The 9,968-nt window shown below is 40.1% G+C and overlaps 1 protein-coding gene across 2 annotated transcripts in view; it reads left to right on the top strand.

The window, feature by feature from the left end:
- pdcd6 (programmed cell death 6) overlaps window positions 1-9,968 on the top strand; it is an 18,096-nt gene extending 8,128 nt beyond the window's left edge. Inside the window, exons 3-6 of one of the 2 annotated variants that reach the window (XM_032503867.1) lie at window positions 6,975-7,019; window positions 7,761-7,919; window positions 8,811-8,920; window positions 9,610-9,968. In XM_032503867.1, the coding sequence (XP_032359758.1) occupies window positions 6,975-7,019; window positions 7,761-7,919; window positions 8,811-8,920; window positions 9,610-9,708 (413 nt within the window). In that variant the 3' untranslated portion in view covers window positions 9,709-9,968. Of the gene's footprint in view, window positions 1-6,974; window positions 7,020-7,760; window positions 7,932-8,810; window positions 8,921-9,609 lie in introns of both variants that reach the window. The other variant, XM_032503866.1, reaches the window with a different exon arrangement.

Genomic DNA, 9,968 nt, shown 5'->3' with positions numbered 1-9,968 from the left:
CCATCCCACTCTGGAATACAATTCACAATGATGGGTTAGATTTTTACAATTTGTAATGAATATCAGAGACACATGGTACACAGCGTGGACTGAGAAGAGTAACACAACGCAACACAGCCCCAGCATTGCTTCTTGAACTTACCTGAAATGAGACCGCTGGGTTGAAAAATTACCATATTTCAACTTATGGGTGACTAATGGGTCGCATATTTAGGAGCACAGTAGATATTGTGGCACAGGTTGAAATTTGTCTTCTTTTTACAATATAGTGTGTTCCCCGTTAAGTTTATGGCTGAATTGCTCAGGCAGCGATTCAAAGACTTCTAAACAGATTATTCTCCTCAAAACCTTTTTATCTGGGGACCTTAGAGGAGAAAGACCTGAAGCGTTGAAGCCAGCAGCAGTGGGAAAGAAGCTGTTATCAAGCTGCGCAGACACACTGGCTCAGCATACTGATTAGTGTGTGTGTGTATGTGTGTGTGTGTGTGTGTGTGTGCGTGTGTGTGCGTGTGTGCGCATGCATGAACATGTGTGTTTATCGATAGTATTTTCTCGGCTGCATTTACGCCAAGGGGCAGTGATAGCCTTTTTGTTTTTACAGACTAAGCTTGTATGTGCACGTTTTTTTCCAGTGATATAGTTGTATGTGTGCGCACCTTGCTGTGCGTGTAGTGATCAGCAGGTTTCCCGGTCCAACCTCTGCCAGTTCATTAGACTCACTGTGATGAAACGGAGCCAGTGAAGCTGAACACATACTGCACTGCATCCTGTCATGCAGCTCGCTAAAGCCACCAAGCCTGCTACTGTTTGCCTCGTGGCTCCACCGACCCTGCAAATACTGCTTTTATTTACATCACACCATCAACCAAGCTTTGTCTGCCTGCTGCTGTATTTTTTTCCCTCTTGACCTCTGTCTTTATCCTCTACCTCTTCTTCTCTCCTCTCTCCTTTCCCCCCTCCTCCCTCAGGGGAGCAGAGAGTATCATGGCCCAGGAGGTTGGGTAGCGAGGCAGGGGCTGTTGGGGCTTTGCTGTAGCTGTTTGCTCTTCTACATCCTCTGCTCTTTCTGCACCACTCTCTCTCTGTTATTCTTATCTCACTTTTCTGTACCTTGCCTTCAATACCTGTCTTTTTTTTTTCTAAAGATCCTTCCCTTTCCATGTTTCTGTCTTACATTTTGACAGTTTGTTCTTTATCTTTTGCAGAGTTTTTACATATATACTGTATATTTTTTCCAAAGTGAAAAAAATCTACCAACAGGGTGGTTTGATTTTTCTGAGGCTCTTTGCTCACTGTGAACATGATGTCACTTTTTTCTACTGTTACATTCTACACTATAAGCATGACATTGTGTCCGGCGGATCATTTTGTTGCTTGTGTAAATTGGAATACAAGAAAATTACACGACTACATGAGACTGGATGCCTCCTCTCCTCTTTTATCCCCCTACATTCCTCAGGAGGATATGGCACGGACTCAGTGCCTGCTGTGTCCTCTGTCTGTTTGTCCTCTCACTCTAACTTTCTCGGTTTTTCGCTCGCCCATGCTCCTTTACTTAGTCCCACTTTTTCTACTCTTTCTCTCTATACTTAACCCTCCGTCCTCTTCCCACTCTCTCTCTCCATTCCTCTTTCAGTCATGGGTGGGACAATATCATCCCTGACGAGACACTGATTGGCTGTGTGGCGGTGAAATCCATGTGCATGTCTGTTGTGCGTAGGCCTTGTAGCTGTGCCATTTGCCTAAAATATAGATATTTTTGGCCTCCCTTCGCTCAGCAGTGAGCAGACATCATACCAACTTTTTTGTCATGCTCCCCCACTCTCCTGCGCACACAGATTTTATACTCCTCCTTAAGTTATTTATTTAAGTGTGTAGGAGCAGTAATAGCCACTAAAATTGCTGATACGATTGAGAGAGCATGGGCTTGCTGTGCAGAGTGCACAGTTGGCTGAATGGCAGGACTCAAGGAGCTCATTCTACAACTTTTACCTTAACACTGATTCATAGTATTTTGTAAAACTCAATTATTATCAATAGAGAAGATCATTATCAATCTTAGACCTGCTTAGTCTTGCTAAGCTTAGTGTTGGTAGTGATGGTATTCATCCCCTGGCCATCCTGCGTTAATGTTTAATGTGAACTGTAATTATTCTCCTTTTACATCTCAAAGTCAAATTGTTACCTTGGGAAAACAGAATTCAGCCTGTGTCTGTGTGTGTTGGTTCAAGTCTGTGAAACTACTCTGGGGTCGTTTGTGTGTAAAAGGTCATGTCCATGTGTGCCTGCATATGTCAAATGTGTATGTACAAGTGTCCCACTGAGCTCCAAAACAGCCGTTACATGCATGTGTATACACTGCGGTTGGTTCACCCTGTTTTTCCACCAGCCTGCTTCTCTCCTCACCTCCTACAGTCCCTCTCTCCCCTCCTCCTCACTTCTCTCTCTCCGTCTCACAACCGACAGTTGGGCTGACCAGTGAGAGAGCCTAGTGTGAGGACTGGACACAGGGTTTATTGTCCCAGTTTGCCATCAGGCGCACACGCAGACGCACACAAACATCTTAACCAATATGACCACCTCACACTGGGCAGCCCCAGTCTGTCTGGCAAACATTGGTGACCTCACAGCTACAGTAGCTACTGGTGTGAAAAGTGTGTGTGGTTGTGTTAGTAATAGAAGCGTCAGTGTGGCTGGGAAGGTCACACCTTGTTTTTTTTCCTGATGTCTCTAATGCTGCAGCAACATTTATTCAGACAATATGAAAGGATTCCTGATTTCTCCTTGTCTTTGTATGTCTGATAGGCTGATGATTTTGCAGCTTTAATTTGAAATGTTATCAGCCAGGCGTAGATATTGGCTGATATCAGCATATTGCAGACATGTCTGTGTGGGTGTGTACATTTGCTAATATGTAACACGCAATTGCAGTACAAAAACACCAAAATGTATAATGTTTACCATGCTCACGCTCGTAGTTTGCTAACATTTGCTAATTAGCACTAAATACAAAGTGCAGCTCAGTCTGATGGGAATGTCATTACTTTTGCAGTTGTATGGTATAAAGTACTGGAAAAAAATTTAAACTTTGACCTGATGATGAAGCTTGATTTAAAAAAAAAAAAACAACATCAGGGGATCAACAGAATTATTTCAATGATGGGGCAAAATTTGATGGCAATCCATCATATAGATAAGATCTTTTTAGTCTGGATGTGGCTGTCCCTAGAACAACACCAGTTGAGAACCCAATGATGGCAGAAACCATGTCAGGTGCACTTCAGTGTGGGAAGAGCAGACCAAACAAGTGGATTGTTGTACTACTCATTAGCTCTGTTATGGCTCCTGGTTAAGAAGTGGATCTGGGCTCAAGACTGCAGCATTGGTGGAACTATGGCAGGGTTTATGCCTGGGGCCATTGGGGTGGGGAGGGCCCATACACAGAGCGGGCCCTCCAACAATGTGTTGGGCAGAAAGTGAAAGTGACTTGTGAGTGATTCCGATCGCCACCTGGGAAATACGCCGTGCTCGAAGAACTCACGTTGAATAAAAAAAAAAAAAAGGGTAACATTTGCTATACAGTATATGTCCTCAAAAAAGGCACACACATCTACCATGGTCATGGTTTTCATTCTTTCTTTGTAAAATAGTCAGTAGCAATCTATAACAAACATACATACATAAACTAGAAAAACTACAAATAAACTACAAAAAACTATTCAATTCAGTGTTACACTCATCAGGGGTGTAAAACGTGACAAAAAGGCCCTGGGAAGAATGTTTTTAAATATCAGCTTTAAAATGTGGCTTTACGGTTGATTTTCAGCATGACGATATACAGTGGTGCTCAAAAGTTTACATACACATGCTTAAGTTGACTAAAAAGGGCATTAAAAAAATCATGTTTTGGAAATTTATTTAATACCTAAATTAAAAAATGAGGTAAATCCAACCTTTAAGGACACCAATTTTCTTTGTGAATGAAAACGTATTGTAAATAAATAAATGTTCTTATTAAAATACAGGGGTCATAAGATACATACCCCTATGTTAAATTCCATAGAGGCAGGCAGATTTTTATTATTAAAGGCCAGTTATTTCCTGGATTCAGGATATTATGCATCCTGATAAAGTTCCCTTGGCCTTTAGAATTAAAATAGCCCCACATCCTCACATACTTCACCATGCTTAGAGAGGCATGGTTTTATTTCAGTTAGACTAATACCTGGTGATTTGCATTGAGAGATGATTTTATAGAAAGTACCCATGCTATCTCTAAGCATGGTGAAGAGTATGTGAGGATGTGGGGCTATTTAATTTAAAGGCAACGGGAACTTTATCAGGATGCATAATATCCTGAATCCAGGAAATAACTGGCCTAATAATAAAAATTGCCTGCTCTATGGGAATTTAACATAGGGGTATGTATACTTATGACCCCTGTATTTTAAATAAGAACATTTATTTATTTACAATACGTTATTCATTCACAAAGAAAATTGGTGTCCTTAAAGGTTGGATTTACTCATTTTTTAATTTAGGTATTAAAATAAATTTCCAAAACATGATTTTTTTTATTCCTCTTTTAGTCAACTAGCATGTGTAGTAAACTTTTGAGCACCACTGTAAAGGAACAACTGATTACTGCTACCAAGCTAAGGAAGACATCAGTTCAGGCCAACTAAATTAATTCTTTGATTACACAAATTACCTATTTGCATTCAAACTGGGAGTTTTTGTGTGAAAGTTTAAAATGTTGCACCTCTGAAATAATTTCTAATTTTCTTTGGTATTATTTCATATGCAGAAGCTATGATGATTGCGGGTTTATGTATGGTAATATTGTCCAATGTCAGGTCTATTTGATCATGAGCGGTAGTGTGTGTGTGTGTGTGTGTGTGTGTGTGTGTGTGTGTGTGTGTGTGTGTGTGTGTGTGTGTGTGTGTGTGTGTGTGGTGTGTGTGTGTGTGTGTGTGTGTGTGTGTGTGTGTGTGTGTGTGTTGTGTGGTGTTGTGTGTGTGTGTGTGTGTGTGTGTGTGTGTGTGTGTCCTGGTGAGATTTCCCAAATCTTATTGAGAAGACGTGTAACATTCACATTTATTAAAACACATTCCATAGCCACTGAATAGTTTGTCAGAATTATTATAATTTTTTTTTTTTTTTAAAGCAACAACTTGCAGGAGACAGGAGGTTGTCATTGGACTGCACTACAGGAAATAAACAACAGTTACACCGACTTGGTGCTACAAATTGGTCTAGCATCAATGCGCTTATGATTCTTTTATGTTTGTTGCGTTAGATGAGCACTCCAATAGCCAGTATAGGAATATAGATTCTGGCCCAAACCCCAGCTTCAGTATGAGCCTCAGGCCTGTCCCAGAAGAGCTCTAGCCACAGTCTCAGACAGCCTCACCCATCAATAAACCAACCCACGGTAGTGAAAGGAAATGTTGAGTGTCTTCTTTGAACGCTGAAGTGAAATCTGGAGTAGCCTACATACAGTATTTGGCATCGCCAAATATTTTATGGACTTTTTCAAAGGTGAAATCCTGGTGAAAATAAATCAACAATAAGAGTTTTATCCAAGCACTTAACGCTCACACTGCAAACCTGCTTACTGCTGGCATAGCTAAACTGTAAAGAGAAATCAAAAACAAGCAGTCCGTGTGAGAAAGGGTCTGCAGATATGGTTGCAGGGAGGATGCTTAGGTCAGCAGAAGTAGCCTTAACTGCCAGAAGAGGTTTCAGGTTACTGCAAACTAAACAGCAAACATTTTGTGTTTCTTTGGTTTCTTCTCGTCTCCTGTCTCTTTTTCTTTTGTTTGTATTTCTTTCTCTTTTTCTTTTCTTTTATGGTGTTACTTGTTCTCTCATCTTGTCCCTTCTCCGCATTCTCCCGCACTCCGTTTCTCTCAATTTCTGGTCCTGAACTGTCGAGCCTCTCTGTAATAAAGTAAGATGGTGAGTCAGCACAGATGTAGATGCTCTGATAAATCTTAGCGTCTTGAGAGTTGAGTGTGTAGAGGGCTATAAAGAATAAACACCCTGCTGAACTAAAGCCCAGTCAGTCTTTTTCTAGCCATATACACGACAGGTATATTCACATCAGATTGAAGAGTTGGTCCCATTGATGAAAAATAACCATTTTCTGAGCTTGAAGGTAAAAAAGGCCATCAAATGTCACAAAACTCAACTGCTTTTGAGTCACCTTTTTAACAACATTTATCCCTTTTATTTTATAATTTTATTTCAGTTGTGATAATAAAATATTATGATGGAATTGGTTTAAAAAAAATCATGAACTTGTTTATTGGAAGCATTTACATATCACTCCTTTATGTGACATATGGTGAATGCTTGAATGTTCCTCTGCTGTGAGTCTATCATCTGTCTACACTCGGCTCGTTACTACTTCACTGACAAAATGTCAGCAAGTACAACAGGAGGAAGTGAGGGGAAGCAGCATAGATGGAAGATAGATCATATATTGGTAAATAGGCAATCTAATACTGGCTTCCATCTGATATCAGGAATTATTTGAAGATGGGAAATGACCACTAAATGGTCCTGTTCACTAAAGTTGTCTGGTGAGACTTTATTTTCTGTTCCTAACTTGAAGACAAAAGGATTGATCTTTACTTATCACACTCAAATGTTGCCTTTTGTGTCATAATTGAGCCAAGAAAACAGATTTTAGATAATAGCCAATACACTCTCAGCATCAGTGTGCATTAATACAAATCTCTACTGAAAATGTAATAAAATAAAATATGTTGTTTTATTCCCTGATTATTTCCAACTGTGTATCTGCATTATCTAAAGTTTTATCCCATTATCTTATGTGTCTTTAGATGCTAGAAAAGTAAAGTTATTATGAATGTTTTTATTTTTGTTCTCCTTACAATAGATACTGACATAGCCCAGTAGTCTCACTTGGCTGGTGTGTTTTAAACTGGCATTCCTCTGTCTCGCAGGCACATGGACTCCTTTCAACCCTGTGACTGTGCGCTCCATCATATGTAAGTAGCTGCTGATGACAGTGACATGCCCAACTTTAACACAACTGCTTGTTGTTCTCAGACTATGCAAGTTGTTTATTTGCCTCCTCTCCATGACAACCAGATAAATTCATTACGGCTTGAGCAATCTGAGTGCAGACACAACCTTATCTTTGGCTTGAGTAACTGCTGCTGTAGTAGAAACCTGCAGCCATCAGTCACAGAAAGAGAGAGCATCAGCAAGAAATGGGGAAGTTGGTTTCAGTCTTTATGCTATTGCTTCCAGTTTAAACAAAAATATGTTAAAAATATATTTCCCCGGGCGTCGCATGTACTTTGTTCACTTTTTGTTGTGTGGCTCCCTATAAATCCATCGCCTCCCGTTCCTACTGTTCCATTCTCAGTGAATCCATTGTTTATTAGTCCCCCAGCAAGAAGCATATTCTGTGATAACACTCCCTTTGTTAGGAGATAATTGGATTGAACCGCATGAGGGTGAGGAGTAGAGTATTGGTGGGGGCGATCGTGCAGTTTTCTTTCTCCATTTATAAGGTAATCTTAGGAAGCAGGAGTTGGTCAGAAGTGTGAGACCCACAGTTTACACTTCTCTGCTCTCTGGCAGCGCTCTAAAACTATTTGTGGTACCATTTTGGCTTTCATGTCACATGCTGTTCTAAAGATTTGTGTATGTGTGAGTGTATGACAGGGAATAATGCCTCCTGCAGTGTACCTTATTCTCAGCCTTCTCCCTCTCTCCTTCAGCCATGTTCGACAGGGAAAATAAAGGCGGGGTGAACTTCAACGAGTTCGCCGGTGTGTGGAAGTACATCACAGACTGGCAGAACATCTTCAGGAACTACGACAGGGACAACTCCGGCTTCATCGATAAGAACGAGCTCAAACAGGCGCTGACTGGATTCGGTGAGCAGCAAAGTATGCTTCTGTATTTTACCTTGGAGGAATGTGGTGGAGGGCTCCACAACTGTCTCTAGGAGTGTCCTTTCTCTGGGTCAAAGGTCCGCTTTTGTCTTTTCAGTAGCTCAGTCTATGTTTGGAAAGACCAGCATGGCATTGGTGATAGATGATATCGCATCGCCTCCCGATACGACATCATCGCGATACTTATGCCACGATAAAATATTATTGCGATTTTTTCCAACTTCTAATTTTTCCCAATTTCAAATGATGTCCCCAAAAGGAAACTTTGTCAACATCTGTTTCATCTAAAAAGATACATTTCTCTGTTTGTTCATCTCACTTCAATTTTATTGCTGCAAAATGGGATTGTCAAGCAGACAAACTGACCAACACATATATAATAAAAGAGCTATACTTGGCGTCTGTTTATCGATACAGTATTGCCACTGAAAATATCTAATATTTTTCCCCCACCCCTAATTGGTAATTTGTTTATTAATGGAATAGTTTAGAATTTTGCTCATGTAGCAATTACTTGTTATTTTTACATCACAGACATGCAGTTCCACCTTGCCATTTACAATGCAGAACAAATAATAGGGGACAAATCATTTTTTAGCACAAAAAAACATGAATTCAGACATGATTCTACAGAAATGTAACTCAGCAAATGAAATGATTAAAAGTGTTTAGTCTATATTTGATTTTGCATGATTTCTGCTTGCATTTCTGAAAGTGTTTACAGCAAATTCCTAAAGGCTTTTTATTTAAGTTCCATAAAGGCCAGAAGAGCCATAATCACTAGGTTGCGGGCAGCCTATTTCAGTTAAAGCAGGGGTAACTGCTCAGGGAATAGTATGTACCATATTGATGGTGGTTTGCTGTCGTGTGCAGGCTATCGTCTATCAGATCAGTTCTACTGCACGCTGATAGAGAAGTTTGACCGCCAGAGGAAGGGACAAGTTGCCTTCGATGACTTCATCCAGTGCTGTATTGTACTACAGGTAAGAGATTGACACTACATCAAAATAAACCTGTAAGCACAAGATATAGGATGTCCTTTGGTTTACTATTTGCATCCCAACAAGGATACTCTTGTATTCATAGGATTCAAAAGGGAATTTTAAATTATCCATATTTAAGAAACACATTTCAGTCCTCCCTTTGTGGACTATTAATCTCCTGTACAAGTTCCACTTGAGTCTGTATGTTACGTTTCAGTAATTTCACACACACACGCACACACACACAGACACAATTAAAATGGAAGCTGCCAAGCGTACTGTAACATAACCCTTTCGCTAATAACAGTAGCTTTTGAATTGCTGCGCTCACAATAGCTCAAGTGTCAGCCATTCACTTTTCTTAGACCTAGATTTGAATGAAAGACCTTCTGTTGATATCTCTGCATCTCTAGAAGTATAGGGTAAGAATTCAAGCTAGTATAGCATAGTATTCAGTGACCCAGTGTCACAGTGTCGAATGTCTGTTAACTATGGTAACAAATGTATGAAATATGAAGATGATAAAAAATCCTGATTGAAAGTGTTGAAACAAAGGGTGTTTCAATATGACACCTAATCTACAGTATATGGATAAATGTATATCCATTTTGCATTGGATACTTTGGAGCAATGAGAAATTGAGATGAACATGAGAAGTTAAATTCACTCTTTCCCCCTCCTTTCCGCAGAGGTTGACTGATGTGTTCAGGCGGTACGATACAGACCAGGATGGCTGGATCCAGGTTTCATATGAACAGTATCTATCCATGGTCTTCAATATAGTATAACGCACACGGATCACCACAAAAGAGCACAACTGGACACAACTGTGCCAAAGCTACCGTCAACTCCCAGATGTCTGCCATGGTGGACACTACAAGATTTTTTTTCAAACCTAATCCTTAAGCCGAGTTGGGCTGTGTCACACAAATTTATATAATGAATACAAGAAAACTGAGATCAGCCTTCAGTTTGTTTTTAGGTTGCTATACCCTCCAGATGACAGTATTTGTCTGGAGATACAACTACAATGCTTCCTGTATTTAAA

The sequence above is a fragment of the Etheostoma spectabile genome, chromosome 22 (assembly GCF_008692095.1).
Source record: "Etheostoma spectabile isolate EspeVRDwgs_2016 chromosome 22, UIUC_Espe_1.0, whole genome shotgun sequence".
Taxonomy (NCBI): Eukaryota; Metazoa; Chordata; class Actinopteri; order Perciformes; family Percidae; genus Etheostoma; species Etheostoma spectabile.
This window is presented reverse-complemented; position numbering and strand designations above follow the sequence as displayed.